Raw genomic sequence first — 23,216 nt, forward strand, 5'->3', positions numbered from 1 at the left:
TTCAGCCATTCCCCAATTGATGGACGTCCCCTCAATTTCCAGTTCTTTGCCACCACTAAAAGAGCTGTTCTCAGTATTTTTATACATATAGATCCTTTTTCTTCTTTTTTTTAATCTCTTTGGGATACAAACCTAGTAATGGTATTGCTGGGTCAAAAGATATGCAGTTTTATAGCTCTTTGGACACAGTTCCAAATTGCTCTCAAGAATGGTTGTAATAAGTTGACAACTCCACCACCAGTTTATTACTGTCACAATTTTTCCACATGCCCTTTGACATTTGTTTTTTTCCTTTTCTGTCATGTTAACCATTCTGACGAATGTGAGGTGCTACTTCAGAGTTGTTGTAATTTGAAATTTCTTAATAGTGATTTAGAGAACTTTTTCATCATGACTATGGATAGCATTGATGATTTCTGAAAACTGTCTGTTCATATCCTTTGACCATTTATCAATTGGGGAATGACTTGTATTATAAATTTGACTCAGTTCTCTATACATTTGAGAAATGAGGCCTTTATTAGAAACATATTCTATAAATACTTTCCCCACCTAGCTTTCTGCTTTCCTTCTAATCTTGGCTGCATTGATTTTGTTTGTGGAAAACCTTTTTAATTTCATATAATCAAAATTATCCATTTTATGTCTTGTAATGCTGTCTGTCTCTTGCTCGGTCATAAATTCTTCCTTTATCCATAGATCTGACTAGTTCCATGCTCCTCTAATTTACTTATGGTGTTATTCTTGATTTCTAAATCGATGTGCCCATTTTGACCTTATCTTGATTTCTGGTGTGAGATGTTGGTCTATACCTAGTTTCTGCCAGTTTTCCCAGCAGTTTTTGTCAAATAGTGAGATCTTTCCCAAAAATTTGGATCTTTGTGTTTATCAAACACTATATTTTACTATGGCCATTTACTACTGTGTATTGTGTACCTAATCATTTACACTGATACCACCACGCTATTTCTTAGCCAGTACCAGAGTGTTTTGATGATTAATGCTTTGTAATACAGTTTGAGATTGGGTACTGTTGTCTTTCTTCCTTCACATTTTTTTGGTTTGATTCCCTTGATGTTCTTGACCTTTTGTTCTTCCAGGTGGAATTTTGTTAATACCTTTTCTAGCTCTATAAAATAACTTTTTAGTAGTTTGATGAGTATGGCACTGAATAAGTAAATTAATTTAGTTAGAATTGTCCTTTTTATTATACTGGCTTGGCCTACCCTGAGCAATAAATATTTCTCCAGTTGTTTAGATCTAACTTTGTTTGTGTGGAAAGTGTTTTAAATTGTTTTCATATAACTATATGGAACTCCTGGGTTTTTCTTGGCAGGTAAACTCCCAAGTATATTTTCTGCAGTTATTTTAAATAGAATTTCTCTTTCTGACTTTTCCTGATGGACTTTGCTGGTAACATAGAGAACTGTTGATGACTTATGTGGGTTTATTTTATATCCTGCAACTTTACTTAGCCATGCTTTTAATAGGTATTCTTAGGTTGCTTAGTGTCATTTCTGAGAGCTATAGACTATTGTTACTGTGTAAATGTTACACACACATACACACACACACACACACACATAGAGATAAGCATATATAATTTGTTGGAAAATATCATTATATTAAAATGTCAGAATAATCATTTATTAGGTTTGTCATTTAATGGAAACTAGAAATAAGCAAGAGATGTTGAAATTACAGTTGAAGACATGAATAATGGATTGGGTCACAGCATTCTTTGGAGGCCAAACATAGAAGTGTTGCCGTGGCTACTGGGGTTATTCTTTTGTGAACTAAGAAGGACTTCTATTTATCTATTTTTTTGTCATTTTCTTAACTGAATTAAATTCTCCTAAGTTTATTTCATATCATACCATGACACAGTTAACCTGCTTTTCTTAAATGTAGACTAACAAAAAAACTTGAAGAAAGACGAGAAGAGAAAAGGAAAGAGGAAGAACAGGTAAAGTGTTCACAGATTGATGGCTATCCGATTTTTATAGCTCATTTATTATGCTTTTCTTTAAGAAGAATACTTTTGTGAATTCCGTTTAATTTGTGACTAAACCCAGAATAACTTGCTGATTTGGTTTCAGTGAACTAGATGATTTCTCAGATACTACCTTCAGACTCTAAATCCCATTGTATTCTACAGCAGATCTTCATTTTTCTTTGTTATTTGGAAAATTGTTATGCATATATTAGAGTACGTTCTTGTGGGTTTTCCCTTTGCTTCCAAAATTAAATCGTGCTTTCCCACTGAGGGGGCAGGGAGGATCTACAGCTAAAAGTGGGTAGTCTATGGCAGCACACATCATCCCACTTCCTTTTTTTTTTTTTTTTTTGAGTTGCGTGTGCTGTCACTTTTAGATCTGTCTCCTGTTACTGCATTTCTACAGAACTGTACCATTTTCTTTTTGGAACTAAATTATTCCATTATATACCTTTTAACAGGGTGGTAGTGTGGCAGTAGAAAGAATCTTAGATTGAAAGTAAAAAATCCTGAGTTCTTCTCTGGACTCTGTCACCAGCCAGCTTTTTGCCCTTAGGAAAATCATTTAACCTCACTTTGGTTTACCCCACCTGTAAATTGTGGATAAAATTCACCTTTTCTGGCTCCTTTACAGAGTTTTTGCAATTAACAAAGTTTACAAACTACAAATATAATGTGCTGGTATTATTTCTTTATCCTTATTCATGTTTTCGTCAAGTATTTGATTAGAAAAGTCACACTTTCAAGGCCTGATATTAAACAAGTTTTCTGTTGCCCCTTTATACCTTCCCCCCATTCCTTATCCCTGATTATTAGACAGTCTAGAAACTGAAGACCTATAAGCAAGCATACTATTAAATAACATTGTCCACATCATAATCACAGTCCAACTGTTGACAAAAATTCGTAAATAATTGGCATTTGAATAGAAATCACTGCAAATAAAATGCATAGTAATGTAATATTCTGTTTACAATCCATATATAACCTATAATTTGTGAAAGAGACTTTGAAATTTTTATTTTTGATTTCTATAGCTTATTTTCTCTTCAATCCAGAAAGAGATTAAGAAGGAAATCGATAGAAGGAAAACTGGTAAAGAAATGTTGGACTACAAAAGAAAGCAGGAAGAAGAATTGACCAAAAGAATGTTAGAGGAGAGGAGCAGGGAGAAAGCAGAAGATAAAGCAGCTAGAGAGCGGATAAAGCAGCAGATTGCTCTGGTGAGTTTAATAATTTTAAGAAATGTTTGCATATAGATTTATTAACCTCCTGGTAGACTGCAAAAATGGAAACCGCATGGAACAGTGGAAAAAGCATCATACCTGGAGTCAGAAGAGACCTGACTCAGAATCTCATCATTGACACTTAGTAAGTGTGTGGTCCTGGAATAGTTATTTAACCTCTCTGAGTCTCATTTTCTTTATCTGCATTTTAAAATGGGAATAATAAACTACCAATTTCTTCATCCTTCTTAATTTTTGTGACTCATTTGACACTATTGATCACTCTGTCCTGTATATTCTCTTATCTCTGGGTTTTGGTGACATTGCTTTCTCTTAGTTCTCCTACCTCTCTGATTGTTGCCTTTTGGTCTTTGCTCGATCTTCATCATCTACAACATGCCTCCAAGGCTCCATCCTGGTATTTCTTCTCTATACTCAGGTTGACTTTATTCACTTATATGGGGTTTAAGTATCTCTACTGATGATGCTTATTTTATTTACAAATAAAATTTATATTTTCAACTCTAGTCAGTCCTGCATTGCTCACTACTCAGTGGACGGACGTTTCTAATTTAATATCCCATGAATATCTCAAATGCAGCATGTCTGAAACTGAACTCATTAATCTTTCCCCTTCAAACCCACCCCTCTTCTGAACTACACTGTTTTCTGTCCAGTGTATCACTAACTTTCCATTCACTGAGGTTTACAGTGTTGGTAGCGTTCTCCAGGCTTCACTCATCTCATATATCTACTTGTTTGGTAGATCTTGTCATTTCTACCTCCACAATTTTTTTTTTGCATTACTGATTTTCCTGAAGCACAAATCTGACCATGCTATTCCTTGACTCAGCAAACTCCTGTGGCTCCCTATTAACTCTAGGATTAAATATAAAATCCACTGCTTTACATTTGAAATTTTCACAACCTGATACCAAGCTAACTTTCTAACCTCATTTCGCATTACTTCCCTCCACACACGTTTCAGTCAAGCCATACTGGCCTTCTTGCTAATTCCTCATATATGGCATGCCATCTTAATAGCTATGTGCCTTTGCACTGGCTACTAATTATTCCGTAAGCCTGGTATAAACTGCCTTCTGACTTTTGTCTCTTAAATTATCTAGATTCCTTCAAGGCTTAGCTAAAGGATCCTTCGTGGGGAAAAAACATCTAGTCAGATGATATCAGTTTGAGACTGCTTTGAAATAATTTTGAGCAGAGTTAAATAGAAAATTTATTAAGAACCAAAACTGCCTTGGGCTTATTTTAAATACCTTCTAATTCCTTTACAGTTGGTATGTAGGGAAAATTTAAAATGCTAACCCCGTTTCAAGTCAAGATATGAAAGGACTTCGTTCTAATGCACATATATTGCCTCTGTCTTAAAACTTATGATTGTGAGTGTGACTATATGGCCATGAATTGTAACTGGTGTTTGATCTTTTAAAGGATCGAGCAGAAAGGGCAGCACGTTTTGCAAAGACAAAGGAGGAAGTAGAAGCTGCCAAAGCTGCTGCTTTATTGGCCAAACAGGCCGAAATGGAAGCTAAGAAAGAGTCTTCTTTACGAGAAAGAAGGTACTTTATTATGTTCTCAAAAATATTTGTGTAAAGGGGATTGAGGAAAGGAACAGATTTGGGCTACTTTTAGCTTTGATGTGGCTGGTTTTAGCTCTGGTGGCATAGTGTTGTGGCCATTACTAATTGGCCAACACCATGCTCCAGATATGACAGACTGTGATTTGGCAAATGGCAGTGATATCTGTCACTGAGTAGTGCCCTTTGCAAGTGTTGCACAAATTCCTTCCTGGAAAGGACCTTAAAAATCTGTTTTGAGTAACATCTAGTACCCTTGTTGTCCCTAATTAGCTCTAAGCAAATTGCATGAGAACATGTAATTAGAACTCTATGTTGACTTCTTCGAATATTTTTCTTAGTGCTGTTGCAAGAATTCAGTTCCGCCTTCCAGATGGCTCTTCCTTTACGAATCAGTTTCCTTCTGATGCTCCTCTAGAAGAAGCAAGACAGTTTGCTGCACAGGTAAGTGTCTCAGATGCCTGTGTCCATGACTGTGTTTAACTGCCAGCGGGTATGAGAGAGATAAAGAGATATTCGGACCAAGGGGTAGTGAGTAAAGAATAAGCTCCATTTATTGATCTGAGAGCTAGGGTTTTTATACCCCATCCATGGGAACAGAACCCAGAGTAGCAAAGGCAAAAGTATCAACAATTATTTTTCTCATGGGAACAGTAATTGGGGGGAGTCCCCCCGGAGTTGTCTCCTCACTTCCCGGTTATCTTTCAGGGCCCTTCTGTTCTCAAGGGAAAGGCAGCGCAAGGGAGGGGTCGGAGAGCCTAGGTGACGTAGGTGGCTCTTAGATTTTAGAACAGGCTGGAGGTAAAACCCGGCCTGACCTAAATCCTCAAACCCATCAGTGCAAGCCCTCAACAGGTAAGTTGGCATCTCAGTTACTAAAGAACCAAAACTGTAGGTCTTTATTAAGAACAGAAAAATCCCAAGCTTGGAAAATATGAGTAAAACAGGAAGTTCCACCAGAGGGCAGTGTGCAAGACCTTGATGATGGGTATGGTTGGTTGAGCACATGCTTCTGATTAGAGTTACATAATTGTATCGAGACCCTTTTTCTGGTTCTGGATGTACCATTTGGTTGAAAAAGAGAGCAAAGTATTATATTAGCATTCAGATTTTTTCCTGTTTTGTGAAGGAAATTTGGTGCTGTTTTGCATATATGTAATGAAGATGTTTCTTCCTACGTGTTAGTACAAGCAACTTATGGAGTAACAAAATGGTTTCCCCAGAGGATGTTCTCATGTGGCTAGTTTCCAAGTGAAACTGGATTGCTAAGCATTCCCAGGAGCTTTGCCACTTCCCTGTGGTGAGCTGAGCTGCTGCTCTCTTCACTCAGTGGGTTGTTTTGAGATTGCAGTGGGGGCAAGTCACATTTTCTCATCTAGCATCAACCTGAAACTAGCTCATCTTTATTTGATCTCCTTTCTTCTGGAAATACACATGTTGGCGGTCTTCCTTAAGATCTTATTTTTAGAAAGCTATTGTAGCACTGAATAGGGTGTAAAATAAAAACTCAATTCTTAGATTAAAACAGACGAGGGTTTTTCTAGCTGGCCTCTTAGCTTCTAGATTGGTACTTCATTGATGGATTCAGAGCATTCAGATATTCATGAAGATAAATTGAGAATTTAGACTTTTAAAAAGGTTCTTCCTTTTTGCAAGACATATGAAATAGAGATATCTGATGCCATAAGAGGTCAAGGAAATCTTATTTTCTGGATACTTTTGATCAAAGAGAAGAAATCTGGAGTGATTTAAATATACTTTGCTCATATTATGAAGGTGATGATTAATATTGATGTCTGATTCTAGAGGAGCTTAAAGGAGCTAGAGGAACTTAAGAAAACTTGTTGAATTTCTCAAAGACAGGTATATATAAATTTGAAGACAATTACTGGTCTTGTGCTAAAACACTTTAATTTTTTCATTGAGGATTTAACAGACACCAAAATGAGCACTTCCATATACAAAACAGAATTGTATATGAAAATGTGAATCTCTATTCTATTCAGATTATTTTTTGAAAAGTATATAATAAATTCGACGTTAATTTCAAATCTGTCCCACTTGTTTGAACTTCCTATTCTTTCCTCACATTTAAAAAAATTTCCCAAAATGCACCTTTTTTTCTTTTCTTTTTTTTTTTTTTTGCTAATTCCACTCTCCTCCACATCTCCCCAACCTTATTAAAATAAAAAGAAGAAAAAGTCATTTACAACAAACTAGTCAAGCAGAACAAATTCACATTGGCCATATCCAAAAATGTATGTGTCTTTCTGTGTCTTGAACCTTTTACCTCTCTGTCAAGAAGTGAGTGACATGCTTCATTCTCTTGTCCTCTGGAGTTGTAGTTAGTCATTGCTCAGAATCAGAATAATTAAGTCTTTCAAAGTTGTCTTTCTTTACAGTGTTGTTGTCATTATATAAATTGTTCTCCCAGTTCTGTTCACTTTACCCTGTATAGTATCTTCTCAAGTTTCTCTGAAACTGTCTTTTATATCTTTTCTTATTGCACAATAGTATTCAATGAGTTAGAATACTACTTGGTATCCAAGGCCACTTCCAGACTCTTTATCTGTAACTATGAGTCAGTATCCTTTCCTTCTTTGAGATTTATTCAATTCATATTTTTTACCCTATCAGGATTCTGATAGCTGTCATCTACTAACCCCCAAGTTACACTCCTTTCTTCCTCAATAAGTTGATCACCTGCCTGGCTCACAGTCGTTCTCTCTACCTCAAGACCTGCCCTTATACTAGAGGACTTCCAACATCATATCGATATTTCCTTGAATACCTTATTTTCCCACTTCCTCTGTTTACTCATTTCCCATGACATATTCCATTCCACTTCTACACACAGAAATGGATATACCCTTGATTTGCCATGAACTTTGAAATTTCTTTATCTGATCTTAATCTTTTAGCATGCTTTGCCTCTGCCAGGTAACTAACTAACCCAGTTCTTTATCCTCACCCTGATCCCTAAAGTTCTTTACCCCAAAGTTTTTTCCTAGGCTGTCATCCATATGTGGAATACATACTCTTCTCCTTTTACCATTTCAGCCCCTTGGTGAACTAGTTAAATCTGTACACTGCCCTCTGTACTCAAGTCCCTTGCTCCCTTATCCTGTTATCAGTTGTCTCTTGCACAGCTCCAACCATGGATTACTGCTGTCTTTGCTTTGCTTACATTCACGTGCTGCTGTAATGAGCTGTAGAAAATAAGGAAACTGTGCTGACCAGGTCCACTACAGATTTATGTTACATAAGCTTAACTAGGCCTTCACTACAGCAAGGCAGTCTTTTTATACCTCTAATCAATTCACTATGCCATTTACTACAGTGGCCATGCCATACTTTTTCTTCCCTTCTTAAGTCTCCCATTAGCCTCCTTTTCTCCACCCTCCTAGTTAAGAACCTTACCTCATACTTAACTGAAAAATTGAGGCCATTCACCCCTTTTCTTCAGCTCACTATATTCAGTTGTCTTTTTCTGCTATCTCCTCCTTTGCCTCTATCTCACATTAAGAGGTAGAACTTCTCCTTGCCAAGGCGAACCCCTCCGTATACACATCCTTAATCTCATTCTGTCCCAACTTCTCCATCAGATTTTGCCCTCTCTTCATCCCTACTCTCTGACTAATCATCAGTCTGTCTCTGCCGTTGGCTGTTCCCCTATTTATAAACATGCTCATGTCTTCCCTATATTTAAAAAAAAAACCCTCGGGGCAGTTAGGTGGTGCAGTGAATAGAGCGCAGGCCCTGAAGTCAGGAGGACCTGAGTTCAAATACGTCCTCAGACACGTAACACTTACTAGCTGTGTGACCTCAGGCAAGTCACTTAACCTCAATTGCTTAACCAAAAAACCCCCAAAACAAACAAACAAAAAACAACAACAAAACCCCTCATTTGAACCTATCATCCCTGCTAGTTGTCATCATATATCTTTTCACCCTTTTGTGGCTAAACTCTTTTAGAAAATTGTCTACATTTACTGTCTCCACTTCCTTTCCTCTCAATCTTCCAAATACCTTCTGTGATCTGGTTTCCAATCTCATCATTCAACTGAAAACTGCTCCAGAATTCCTTCTTAATTGATAAATCTAATGGTCTTTTCTCAGGCTTCATCTTTTTTGACCTCTCTGCAGCCCTTGACACTATTGATTACCTCATCTTCTGAATATTCTCTTTTCTCTGGATTTTTGTAACACTGTTGTCTTGCTTGTCTGACAACTGCTCTATCTCCTTGGCTGGATCTTCTTCTAGGTCACATCCACCAACTGTGGGTGTCTATAAGTGTCCTTGGCTCTTTTCTTTCTATATACTGTCTCACTTGGTGATCTCATGAGCTTCCATGGATTCAGTTATCATATTGATTCTTAGATCTATTATTTATCTAGCCCCGCTACACTTTTTTCTGGTCTCTGGTCTCACATGACAAACTATCCCTTAGATATCTTAAACTAAACATGTCTAGAAAAACATCAACTTGTTATCTTTTTTTCAAACCCTCTGCTTTTCTGAATTTCCCTTTTACTATTGAGGGCACCACCATCCTCCCAGTCATCCAGGCTTGCAACCTAGGTGTCATTCTCCACTCTTCACTTGCATTTCATATCCAATTTTTGTCAAGTTGTTCATTTCTACCTTCCTGATATCTCTTGTATATATACCCTTCTCTTCATTCATGTAGCCACCACCTTGGCGCAGGATCTCCTCATCTCATTATCTTAAGTCTCTCTCCAGTCTATCTTAAACTGCCAAAGTGATCTTCCTGAAGCACAGATCTGACCATGTTACCCTTTACTACATAAACTTCAGTGGATCTCTATCACCTCCAGAATCAAAGATAAAATTCCCTGGTTGGCTTTTAAATCCCTTCACAGTCTGGCCTTTTCTATCTTTTTGTTCTTTACATTTTACTCCCTCTATGATCCAGCAGCACTGGCCTTCTTGCTGTCCCCAGCACGAGATACTTCATGCCTGGAATGCCCTCTCTCTTCACTTGCACCTCCTAGCTTTTCTGTCTTCCTTCAAGACTCAGCTCAAATCCCACCTTCTGTTTGAAGTCTCCAGCTCCTACTACCAGTGCCTTCCCACTGCAATTACCTCCCGTTTACATTGTATTTATCTTGTATATATACATAATTTTTTGCAAATTGTATCCCCTGTTAGAATGTGATATTTTTTTTTACTGAGCAGGGACCATGTTTTTGCCTTTTATTATATCCATAGCCCTTAGTACAGTGCTGTGAACATAGTAGGTACTTAATCAATATTTGTTTGCATTCATATACCATAATTTATTTAACCATTACCCAATCAATAGGCACTTTCTTAGTTGTTTTTTTTCCTACAACAGAAATGCTATTTATAAATATTTTTGTACATGAGTACTTTTCCTTTTTATTTAAATCTTGAGTGAGGAGGGGGTTTTCTAAGCTTATCACTGAGTCACTGGGTATGCAGTATAGTACCAAATTGCTTTCCAGAATGTCTAGTCCATTTCACAACTCCACCAAAAGCATGCTACTGTGCCTGGCTCCTCCTGCAACCCCTCCAACAATGATTGTTTTCCCTGTTTGTCATCTTTGCTAATCTGATGAGTGTGAGGTGGAACCTAAGACTTGTTTTAATCTGTATTGCTCTTATTATTAGTGATTTAGTGCCTTTTTTCATATAGTTGTTGGTACCTTGAATTTAATCCTTTGAGAATGTTTGCTGATAATGTTTTGGCCATTTATCTGTTGGGTAACCTAAAACACCTCAGCAGGAGCCACTGTAGCCTAGTCTGTAGCTCTAACTCTTGATCGAGGTATCATTTTCACAAAATGGCCAAAAAATAGTGAAAATTCTAATAATTGAATGTGACAATTGGATGCTTTAAAGGAAGTTATAGATTAAATTCTTAAAGAACAGAGTGCCTGACTATTAAAAGGCTTCATGAGCTGTTATCATGTCCTTGTTTTTGTTAAAGTTACGTAGTTCTTGGAGCTATGATTTATCATTTTTTTAAGCTTACACAAAAGTCTTTTTCTGATATTTGCAGAAGAGTGAATTTTCCATTAAATTTCAGTGTGACTGCAGAAAAGTTTTATGGATGTGTTTAAGAGGACAATTATTTTGTCTTGGTTAATTTTAAAAGAAGAACTGATAAGGGCAAACAGTAATTTTGCATATGTCCAAAATAAATTTTATCATACTGTATGACATACATTTCCGAATGCTTTTATGTTACAGATGGTTGGTAATATGTACAGCAATTTTTCTTTGGCCACCATGTTTCCAAGGAGAGAATTTACCAAAGAAGATTACAGAAAGAAATTATTGGAACTTGAGCTTGCACCAAGTGCTTCAGTGGTGCTCTTACCAGTATGTGTACATCTATCTGTCTAATCTGTCTGTCTACCTTTACTATTTTATTCCTCTTCATCTAGAAACTGGATTTTGGCCATATGTTGTTGGTGGGTTAGTCCACTGTTAACTGTCTCTGGTAATATAGTGCTAAAGCAAATAATTAAATTCCCAATGATCAGAAATTTCAGATTTCACCCAGGGCTCAAGAAATGTTTTAGCTGTAAGAATAACACAGATACTTGAAAATCAGAAAAAAAAATCAGCTTTCAAGGAAATAATAAAACAAAGAAACTAAAGGACAGTATATTCCCATGAGACATTGGTTCTCAACTACTCAGGTTTTGTAAAGCTCCTTAGAGAAGTTTTGGGAAGGCTCAAAAAGGACCAGGCTACTTTCTGAGCCACATATTCACAAGCAAAAACCTTGTTGGTCAGCGGCTCAGCTTGTCTTACATCAAATGCCCATGCAAAGTGATGTCTGACTTGGATCAGATACTGGAACTGTGGTGCTTGAGAGAAAGCTGAAGGACCCCTCAGGTAAAGCCTGCTTCCAGCACCAAGTGGTGCTCTTCAGTGCTCCAGACATCTTCTTTTCAAACTATTTTGATAGTATGACTTGAATGCATGTGAGAGGGAAGAAAAAAATGCACTTCTGTGACTTGGGGTAAGATGGCACTGGAAATTTAAGTACCACCGTGGAATTTCTGGTCACCATTGTGACATCTCATGCTTGGTTTTTTTAAGCCCTAGACTGGCCATAATTCTTTGCCACTATAGTTTTTGATCAGAACAGCTTGCAGGATGCAAAACAGAATTGACTGGAGTTCAGTCATCAGAGCGGAGAAGTAGAAGGCAAAGTGTCTAGATAGTAACATCTAGCCTTCATAGTGCTTGCATGATGCCAGGGTCATTCCCTGCATCCCAGACCATTGCCAGTCATCTTGACTTTTGTCTTGCCACTAGATTTGGATAATTCTGGAAGAGAGAATGAGGCTGATGGCTTTGCAAAACTGCCTCACTTAAATCCAGTTCACAAGAAAGTCAAGACATCATGCATGATGTCATTGGTCCTCTTTGAAAATGAAGGATGAAAATTGCTTTATGGTTTGCAAAGTGCTTTATATATGCTATCTCATTTTGTCCTTACGATAGCTCTTTGAAGTGTAGGTACCTATTATACAGTTGAAAAAACTGAAGGTAAAAAAGTTAAGTGACTTGCCCAAGGTCACATAGCTAGTAAGTGTTTGAGAGAAGATTTAAACTTGTTTTTTCCTGACTTCAAGTGCAACATGCTATCTGTTGTCCCACCTAGATGCCTAGATCATTCCTTAAATCTTGTATAATCAGGAGTTTTTATGATCTAATGTTTGAAATCTTTCTATCTAATATTAGTCAGGACCACTTGTAAGTCATTATACTGGTTTTGCATCACAAAATTTATTTGGTTTTCTTAAAGACTCCAAGAAGTCTTGGCTTTCTCATTTATGAAGAGGTACTTCCTTATTTTTTGTGTGTTTTTGGTATTGTCTGCCGGCCTTTAGAGAATGCAAGATCCACTATTGCCTAGCTATTTGGGGGGTGGGGAGACAATTTTTGCTTCTTTATGGTAAACCAGAGAGGCAGTATGATATGTCAGGCGATATTTATTAACTACTGACTAGTTGCTAGGCACTGTACTGAGCACTAAGGATACATAGAAAGGCACAAACATGGTCCCTGGTCTCAAGGTGCTCACAGTCTAACATAGTGGATAAAAACAAACTGGCTCTGGGGAGCCTGGAAGGCTTAGATGCCAAATTCTGCTTCCCACATAGTGACCATGGTCAAAACACTTCACCTCTCAGGGTCCTCAGCAACTCTGTAAAACTACAAATTGCAGAGAAGGTGGTAGAAGGTGCCTGATGTGGTAGAGAGAATTATCACCCATACCAGTGAAATCTCAAATCTAATTCCTTTCCCTAAACCAGAATGATGTTCTGTACATGGAAGTCTTTTCTTTACAAGGGTCATTTATTATTTAGATGTAATTTTGTTTATAATTCTCCATGATACACCTAAAATGCTATACTTAACCATGTTTTTGTTTCTTAATTATTAGGCAGGAAGACCAGCTGCATCTGTAGTACAGTCATCAGGTGGAGAACTCTGGAAGTTTTTGGGAACAGTACTTTACCCATTCTTTGCTATATGGAGATTGATTAGCAACTTCTTATTTACCAGCCCTCCTCCTCCTCAAACTTCAATAAGATCAGCAACTTTGGAGCACACAAACCCCACAGCATCTAGCAGCTCAGAAAACAGGTATTTAATTTTTCCTTGTTTGCAGTGATACTTAGGGAAATTTTACAACATTAGAAATGCTGTACTTTATAAGAAAGCATCAGTATGGCTGTGAGTTCTTTCTTCCATTCCTTTGTATTTGTGCTTCTGGGAAGAAAAACCAAACATTTTATTTCAACTTTTGCTTCATTTTCTTTTTAAAAAATATTTATGTATACATATCTGTGTATATATATCATTGATGTATTTATCTTTGTAGTAGCCATTTTAGCCCTCCCCCTCCAGATGGAATTTTGCCGTGGAGGGCACTACCATCTTTTCTTAGCCAGGTCCACAACATTGGAGTAATGTTTACCTCCTTGCTGAAACCCTACATTGCTCCTCCCTCCAGAGTGTCTCTTGGATATGTCCCCTACTCTCCACTCATGTGGTCATCACCCTGGTCAATGGTCTTGTAACAGCTCATCTGAACTACTGCAATAGCCTCCTTATAAGTCTCCCCATCTCTGTTGTGTCTCTTTTTCACTGCATCCTCCACACAGCTGCAAAAGTAAAAGGTCAAGGCACTTACCAGTGTTTCTAAAGCACATGTCTGGCCGTGTCCCTCCCGCTGCTCAGCAGGCTTCAGTGGCCTTTTGTTCACTTTACAAACTCAAGTCCCTTCACATACTAACTCCAGCCTACCATTCCAGGCTTATTATTCTCCCCTCATATACTCTTAGGAGTCCTGACAAACAGGCTGATTTGCTGTGCATTGGAGGCAACATTCCTCCTTTTGTTTTTATGTCTTTGCATGGGCCATCCTCATGCCTCTGCTTCCTAGTATTCCTGTTGACCTTCACAGTTCACTTTCATGAGTATACTTTATACAGATGGCCTTTCCCAGGCCCTCCCCAAGTCATCCTGTGTTCACTTTGTATATCTTTTGTATGTACTTATATGTATACATGTTAATTCCTCCCAGTAGGATGGAAGTCCTTTGAGGACAAGGCTTTTGTTCTTTTTATCTTTACTTCTAAGTTAGTAGGTCCTCAGTGAATGTTCATTGATTGATGGTGACAAAACAATTAAGCAAAGATATCCATTCCATGCATCCCATTTAATACAGTGTACAGCATGTACAGTATTCTTTCCTAGCAGTGTCCTGTCTCTCTGCTGGGAGGAAGGAACGATGTCTCATTATTTCTTCTCTAGGACCTTCACTGGTTTTTTATTTCCTCAGTTCAGCTTCCTTGTAGTGAGCTTTTCATTTATATTGTTGTGGTCATTGCGTATAGCTGTTTACACTAATGTTTTGTAAATCTTCCCTGATTCTCAGAATTCCTCATCTTCATCATTTTATAGCATAATGCTATTCCATTACATTTCTTTATCATGGTTTGCTCAGCCATTCCTTAGTTGATGTGTACCCACCTTGTTTTTCAATTCTTTGCCACCAGAAAGAGCGCTGTGAGGGATATTTTGGTCTGTGGTAGACCTTTCTGCCCTTCATTTACTTGAGGTATGTGCCCAGTAGTAGGCTTGATAAGTCATAGAATATGGACAAGTACAGTCACTTTTTTGCGTGATTTCATATTGAAATCCAGAACAGATGAACTCGGTCTTCAGTGAATCAGCATCATTCTCATTCCACAGCCCTTCCAAAATTGATGATCCCTGACTTGTGTCATCTTTTCCAGTTTATGTGATATGAAGCAAAATTTAGAGTTGTTTGGCTTTTTTCTTACATTTGCCTTTTATTTTAACACCACGATCATTTCCCTGTGTTCCAAACACACTTGGAACCTTCTTTGGAGCAAAAAATATTTCAGGAGATCCAGCCTACACAACCCCACATCTGACAGCTTATACTGCATTCTACAACAATAGTCCTTCACCTGTCTAGGCTGTCACTTCTTCATACTGAGAAGGGGTGTATGTGCTTCATTATCAGTTTTCCAGGACCAAGATTACCCAATACGCTTTTCAGAGTTTGCTTTTTAGTTTTGTTATTTCTTAACATTGTAGTAGTCATACGTTGTTCTCTTGGATCTGCTTTCTTCATTCCATATCACTTGATTGAACTCTTCTTATTTTTCTCTGAATTTTTGTCATTCAGACAGCATCCTTTCTAAGAAAGTTAGCATTCTTATTATTTTCAATATCTTTCTGAAATCTCTTCTATGTGAAATATCTTCACTATCCCATTGATTCTCATCAACTCTGTATATTCTTTGCCCTATGACTGTAAAAGCTCATGATTTCTCTAGAAACTCTTCTGGCTATGGGATATGCCTGATTATGATACTTCACTCTTTTCGTTTTTGAAATTTGTCTTCACCTTTCCTAATAGTGCAACAGGGTGTTTGCTAACATTGGCCAAGTTGTGCCCGTAGGTATACAATAGTAGAATGTTAGAACAGGAAGAAGGACTTTAAAGATTTTCTAGACTAATCTTACTTGAACCCAGATGCTTCCTTCTTTATCTAATTGACTGTCTCTATATTTACTGAAGACTTTGAATTAGAAATATCCATGCCCATTCCCTGACTAACTAAAATTCCTCATGATTGTTCTTTCACAGAGGTATGTAACTTGTTTTGTGAAACATAAGGGGTAGTTAAAATGCCAGAGTAAACTACAGTGACAATTTGAGCTTTTGCCTCTGAAGTCAGTTAAAAGTATGTCATTTTAAAAGAGGCCAGATTTTCCTCATAATTTGATTGACACCTTTAGAAAATTCAAAGTTAGGCAGTGTGGATACTAATTACAGGGACTATGTGCTATTGATACATATCAAACAATCTCTTTCTAGACCTTAAGACTGAAACCCAAGTGCTAACTTATAATGGAAGATTCTGTTGTTGGTTGTCATTGGTGTTTAATTGAAATCTCAGAGGATGCTTTTTAGTTTTTATATTATTACTTAAGTAGTACTTGTTATAAATAGCATCTTCCTTTTTTTTTCTTTTTGGAGTAACAGGGAAGGGGTCAGGAAAAGAGTGCTAGAAAAACGTGGTGAAGACTTCAAAAAAGAAGGAAAAATATATAGATTGAGGACTCAAGATGATGGCGAAGATGAAAACAACACTTGGAATGGAAATTCTACCCAACAAATGTAGTTTGACAGGTTACACATGGCAATAATCATTGTTTCTCTTATGATTTAATTCAACTAAAACTCTACTGGACAAGTGGGGCTGCTGTATGGTTTACTGACAGGTCTCTATAATGTCTCTCTTTATTCTTGCTTAGAGGGTATGGGTTCAAGTTGCCTAACTCAGAAAAGTCAAGAGATAGTATAGCTGACAAATAAGATTTTGCATATGGTAATCAACAGCCAGCTCAGAGAATCAAAAGGATTCATAAAATCTCCATCAGCTTTCAAATTCAGTATTTCATACATTCACAAGCCCAACTGTGCTGAGAAGGTGGCACTTTATAGATGGTTTGCTCCCAAAATCTTGGAGCCCATACAACTGTAAGCCACAGAATAATTTGACTTTCTGTCAGAAGCATTGTATTCTAGTTAGCCAATCAGATGATAATTTATGTTTAACTTTTCTCTATCGCTCTGCAACTGCAAGCCAAACCTTGTAGTTTTTAATCTGTTATTCAAATGCTAAATAAAAATCTTTTCCAAAATAATTGATTGCTGGTATTTCTGTATAAAAGTTTTTAGTCATCAGGGCTTTTGTGTTTACATGGCTTCCCTGTCTCTTATCTACCAGTCTTAATAATGTGGATAAACTTCTTTTCCTTAAATATCTCTAGGGGAAGAGATTCATCAATGGCCATGGATAATATATCCTTGTTACAATTCCCTTTGCCTGCCATTTATTATAGACCTTTTAGTTTTATCCTCAGCACAGATACAACTTTTTTTAATTATTATTATTATTAGCAGTTTCTTTAAGTTCTTCCTTTTGGCTTTTTATAATTCATTTAAAAAATTACTTTGGTAGAACAGATATGGCCCATGGAGTAATAATTGGGCCTAGATGCCCTGTGAACCTTATAGCTGTATAAGGATAGGTGGCAGCATTTAGAGAATTGTCTAGCTCAGGGATGGGGAGCCTGTGGCCTTGAGGCCGCATGTGGCCTTCTGGGTCCTTGGGTGTGGACTTTGAGTCCAAGTTTTATAGCAGAAATCCTTTTATTAAGGGAATTTGTTCTGTGAAGTTCAGATTTAGTCAAAGGGCTGTACTTGAAGACCTGGGTTCCTTGCCCCTGGTCTATTATTGTTTTTTTTTCCTTTTTTAGATCAAATTACAATTTTTTTTTCACTTATCTGTCGCTTTAAATTACTGGGACACCTTATCTGTCTTTAACTTTCTTAGAAAACACTATTGTCTTGAAGCTGTATCTTTTTTGATGATAAATGAAAAGGGAATTTTCTCATGCTTCCCACTAAATAAATTATTTGTCACAGAAATACATCATTCCTTTCCTTTCCCTCACTAGAATAAGGAAATGGTTTCTATTGTAATTCTATTGCTAGCAGATATCTGGGAAAGTAGAAGGCATGTGGAAATATGTACAATTGCAATTGAGAAATCAAATTTCTCTTTAGAGAAGTTAAATTTCTGCTTGAGCTCTGGAAGGGCTCCCAGTAGCTCAAACCAACACTTAAGCATATGTCTCTTAAATATATCCTTTAGTCAAATTTAGCAAATAGATACTGATAACTTGTACAAAACAATATGGAAGGTAGAGCCAGTTACATGGTTGTGAATATTAATGATACTTTTGACTTCTGAGGCCCTTCCAGTTCTGAATGTGTGATCCTAACATTTCTAGCAGTTTTTATGTCCATGACTTCATATAATTTATTTCCTTGGGTTCTGGCCATAAGGAGTAAAATAATTTAGAAACAAGTTATTGAATATCTTGTCTTTCCTATTGGGTATTAAGGAAATTGTTTACACTGGGTAGTCAATTTCTTGGTGCTCCTACTTTCTGCTTTCCTTAATCTTGTATGGTCAGTCAATGAAGTGTAACGTAACTGTTGGCCAAATCTTAGCAGAGAGCTTCATTTGTTAAACTTGGCAACTACTGTATGTGAAAGGAAGATTGTTTCATTTGTTGTAACATGAGCAATCTGAGATTCTAAAAAGTATCCTATCACTTTAAATTCTTTTTGATGCAAAAGGAACATACATTAAAAAGATGACATTCAAATTTAAATAATCTTGCCTTTAGGAATCATTTCAAATTTCTGAATGCATTTCAGAAATCTTAATTATAGAGGCTATATTGACATCGTAGATATAGATCCTGTATCAGCATTAGGAAGCTCTGGGTTTAAATCTTACCTCTGACACTATGTTTGTGATCCTGGAAAAATCACTTGACTCAGTACTTTTTCTCTCCCCCCACCCCAGCCCCACAAAAAACAACCCAAAAATCCAAGATTATAAGTTGCAAAACAACTTTGCCGATTTGCGTTGTGAAAGAAGTTTGTTTGCCAGGAGTTCCTCAGACCAATGAAATTGCAGGTCTATACATTGCCACCCTTCCCTACCTAAAAAATTACTCTAGCACAAATGGGGATTTAAAAGCAAGTGGATTTAGTCTGAGATTACATACAAGCAGTATAGAAGAAATGTTAAAGCTTCTTGTGAAGGTATATGGAGCTTTTTGATGAGGATTAGCTATCAAAGACAATAGAGTTCCTGTCGGATATTTAAAACATTCAGAAAGATAAAATCATCAATTTTTTAAAAAAAATCATTGAAATAGGCCCTATGTCCTATCAACCTCTATCTGATAAAAAAGAATACACATGAAAATAGAGGACACTTTTACTTTAATTAAATAATTTTGCCTTTTAAAAAAAGTGATTCAGAAACAATGAATTAAGACTAAATGGAGATTCAGAAGCAAATTATTCTGTACAGGCTGTCATTTGGTCTGTAGATGTAACGATTGAAAAAAGTTCAAGTAGGGGGCAGAGCCAAAACGGCAGAGTGAAAGCAGTGACTTGCTTGAGTTCTCCCCCAAACCTCTCCAAATACCTATTAAAAATGGCTCTAAACAAATGCTAAAGCAGCAAAACCTACAAAAAGACAGAGTAAAACAAATTTCTAGCCCAAGCAACCTGGATGGTTGATCAGAAAGGTATATCGTGCCGGGCTGGTAGAGGAGTGCAATGTGGCGTGGGTGCAGGCCACGGTGAACCTGGAGCAGGCCTCAGAGGACTGAATCACTGGCAGCTGTGGCGGTTTCCAGACCTCTCAACCCATGAACGCCAAACACAACTTAGAAGGTCAGTGGGAAAAGTCTGTTTCTGCGGTGAGAGAGAAGCTAGGTCTCAGCCCCAGTTCCCAAGCATGGCCCAGGGGAGGCTGCTGCCTCCTGAGCTTCAGACCCACAGATTGATGGGGAATAGGGTGGCTGATCAGAGGGAGATTGCAGGGATCTCTTGCTTTGCCCTTGCTTAGGATCTGGGTCACAGTTTTGAAGGGTGGTCCTGGGGCTCGGAGGAGTACTAGCGTGGTGGAGTTTGTAGTGGTGGTGCAGAATAAGTCCTCCTCACAGTTCCAAGACAGAAAAGAGGGCTTTTGGTCACTCATATACCAGAGCACAGGGCAGGAAAGGAGTAAACACCTCACCCCTTAATCATACCACTTTGGAAGAACTGAAAATTTACAGGTCCCTAGAAGTATCTCTGGAAATAGCTGTATAACTCAAGTAATTGTCTGGGAACATGAGCAGACCTCACAAGAAGTGTCAGACTGGGGCAGCTAGGTGGATAGAGCACTGGCCCTGGAGTTAGGAGGACCTGAGTTCAAATCCAGCCTCAGACACATAATACTTCCTAGCTGTGTGACTCTGGGCAAGTCACTTAACCCCAATTGCCTCACTAAAAAAAAAAAGTGTCAGACTATAGAATCTTTTTTTGGTAACAAAGATCAAAACATAAAACCAGAAGAAGACAACAAAGTCAAAGCTCCTACATCCAAAGCCTCCAAGAAAAATATGAAACAGTCACAGGCCTTGGAAGAGCTCAAAAAGGATTTTGAGAAGCAAGTAAGATATAAGTAGAGGAAAAACTGGGAAGAGAAATGAGAGTGGTGCAAGAAAATCATTAAAAACAAGTCAACAGCTTGCTAAATGAGACCCAAAAAAATAACACCTTAAAAAACAGCCTAACCCAAATGGCAAAAGAGGTCCAAAAAGCCAATGAGAAGAATGCCCTAAAAAGCAAAATTGGCCAAATGGAAAAGGAAGTCCAAAAGCTTACTGAAGAAAATACTTCCTTAAAAATTAGAATGGAGCAATTGGAAGATAGTGACTTTATGAGAAATCACGACACAGTAGAACAAATCCAAAGGAATGAAAAATTAGAAAACAATGTGAAACATCTCATTGGAAAAACAACTGACCTGGAAAATAGATCCAGGAGAGAGAATTTAAAAATTATTGGACTATCTGAAAGCCATGATCAAAAAAAGAGCCTAGACATCATTTTTCAAGAAATTATCAAGGAAAACTGCCCTGATATTTTAGAACCAGAGGGCAAAATAGAAATGGAAAGAATCCACCAATCTCCTCCTGAAAGAGATCCCCAAAGGAAAACTCCTAGGAATATTGTAGCCAAATTCCAGAGTTCCCAGGTCAGGGAGAAAATATTGCGAACAGCCAGAAAGAAACAATTCAAGTATGGTGGAAACACAATCAGGATAACACAAGATTTAGCAGCTTCTACATTAAGGGACTGGAGGGCATGGAATATAATATTCCAGAGGGCAAAGGAGGATAGGATTACAAGCAAGAATCACCTACCCAGCAAAACTGAGTATAATCCTTCAGGGGAAAAAATAGTAGTTATTCAGTGAAATAGAGGACTTTCAAGCATTCTTGATGAAAAGACCAGAGCTGAATAGAAAATTTGGCTTTCAAATACAAGACTCAAGTGGAACATGAAGAGGTAAACAGGAAAGAGAAATCATAAGAGACTTATTAAGATTGAACTGTTTACATTCCTGCATGGAAAGATATTTATAACTCTTGAGACCTTCGTCAGTATTAGGGTAGTTGGAGGGAAAAAATTATGTGTAAGTGTATATATAGAGATAGAGGGCGCAGGGTGAGTTGAAGATGAAGGGGGTCATATCTGGAGAATAAAATTAAGGGGTGAGAGGATTATACTGGGAGAAGGAGAAAGGGAGAGGTAGAATGGGGTACATTATCTCACAAAATCAGAAAAGAAAAGGCTTTTACAGTGGAGGGGAAACAGGGGAAGGTGAGAGGGAATGAGTGAATCTTATTCTCACAGGATTTGGTTTAAGGAGGGAATAATAAACACATTCAATTGGGTATGGAAATCTGTCTTACCCTACAGGAAAATAAGGGAAGAAGGCGACAAGAGAGCAGGGGAATGATAGAGAGGAGGGCAGATTGGGAAAGGGGGTAAAGAGAAGCAAACACTTCTGAGGAGGGACAGCGTCAAAAGAAAGAATAGAATAAATGGGCAGAATAGGATTAAGGGAAATAGAGTTAGTTTTTCACAACATGACTACTATGGAAGTGTTTTGCATAACTGCACATGTACAACCTATATTGAGTTGCTTGCCTTTTCAATGAGGGTGAGTGGGGAGGGAGGAAGGGAGAAAATTTGGAACCCAAAGTTTTAAAAACATATGTTTAAAAAAAAAAGTTTTCACATGCAACTGGGAAATAAGAAATACAGGAAATGGGGTATAGAAATCTATCCTTCCCTACAGGAAAGTAGAAGAGGAAGGGGATAAGAGAAGGGGGAGAGAGATAGAAGGGAGGGCAGACTAGGAGAAGGGATATTCAAAATGCATGCCATCTTGGGGTGGGGGGAGGGGGGTGAGATGGGGTGAAAATTTAGAACTCAAAATCTTGTTGTTGAAAACTAAAAATAAATAAAAACAAAAACAAAAACAAAAAAGTCCAGGTAATTGCAAACATTTAGAAAATGCTTTTCTAAATTTCAGGAAAGGATCAATTTAAAGTCACTTGTTCTTTCTTGGGTTTCAGACTGAGATAACAACTGCCTCATCAATCCATTCAAGGTGGCATTGCTAGAGCAGTTTATTTTGCTTTATGTTCACATGTTGCTCTAGTTTTAAGTTTTGTTCATAAGTGGGCCAATTATTAACTCCAAGGATGTTATTATTATTAACTCCAATTATTGACACCAAGGATGGGGCCTCTGTATACCTACTTTTCCTAACTGGATACAGCATAGGATTTTGCTAAATACAGTAAAGAATATCTACTTGCTATATCATGTTTCTTTCAGTTTCAATAAGAAAGAAAGCCCTCGGCCTAATGGCACATCTTAGCTGAATCAGATGCAAGCACCTAAACCTTTGCAGAACCTATGATTTGTAGATAGAAACATTTTTGTTATTTCAAAAAAGCAATAGATGTAAACTCCTAGTGGGCGAGGACTATCTCACTTTTGTATTTGTGTACAGTGCATAGCATATAGGTATGTTAATCTGTTGACTGACAAGAGGAACACAATGTCTCATTCACAAGTAACTTTTTTATTTTTTACCAGAAAATAGGGATGGGGAGAATTTTTTAAAAATTAATTTATTTTTAGTTTTCAACAATCACTTCCATAAGATTTTGAGTTTTAAATCGTCTCTCCCTCCCCCCTCCCTAAGATGGCATGTAATCTGATATAGGCTGTACATATACATTCATATTAACATTTTCACAATAGTCAAGAAGAATTAGAACCAATGGGAGGAACCATGAGAAAGAAGAAACAAAACAAAACAACAAAAGAAAAGGAGAGC

General features: G+C 37.4%; 1 protein-coding gene across 4 annotated transcripts in view; it reads left to right on the plus strand.

Moving 5' to 3' along the window:
* UBXN4 (UBX domain protein 4) overlaps positions 1 to 17,082 on the plus strand; it is a 41,578-nt gene extending 24,496 nt beyond the window's left edge. The window contains exons 7-13 of one of the 4 annotated variants that reach the window (XM_021009454.2): positions 1,912 to 1,966; positions 3,034 to 3,219; positions 4,675 to 4,802; positions 5,162 to 5,264; positions 11,059 to 11,190; positions 13,274 to 13,476; positions 16,412 to 17,082. In XM_021009454.2, the coding sequence (XP_020865113.1) occupies positions 1,912 to 1,966; positions 3,034 to 3,219; positions 4,675 to 4,802; positions 5,162 to 5,264; positions 11,059 to 11,190; positions 13,274 to 13,476; positions 16,412 to 16,556 (952 nt within the window). In that variant the 3' untranslated portion in view covers positions 16,557 to 17,082. The remainder of the gene's footprint in view (positions 1 to 1,911; positions 1,967 to 3,033; positions 3,220 to 4,674; positions 4,803 to 5,161; positions 5,265 to 11,058; positions 11,191 to 13,273; positions 13,477 to 16,411) is intronic. The other 3 variants (XM_021009455.2, XM_078146831.1, XM_021009457.2) reach the window with 3 other exon arrangements.
* The last annotated feature ends 6,134 nt before the right edge of the window (positions 17,083 to 23,216 follow it).

Source organism: Phascolarctos cinereus, unplaced genomic scaffold, assembly GCF_003287225.1.
Source record: "Phascolarctos cinereus isolate Bilbo 61053 unplaced genomic scaffold, phaCin_HiC Scaffold_726;HRSCAF=1367, whole genome shotgun sequence".
Taxonomy (NCBI): domain Eukaryota; kingdom Metazoa; phylum Chordata; class Mammalia; order Diprotodontia; family Phascolarctidae; genus Phascolarctos; species Phascolarctos cinereus.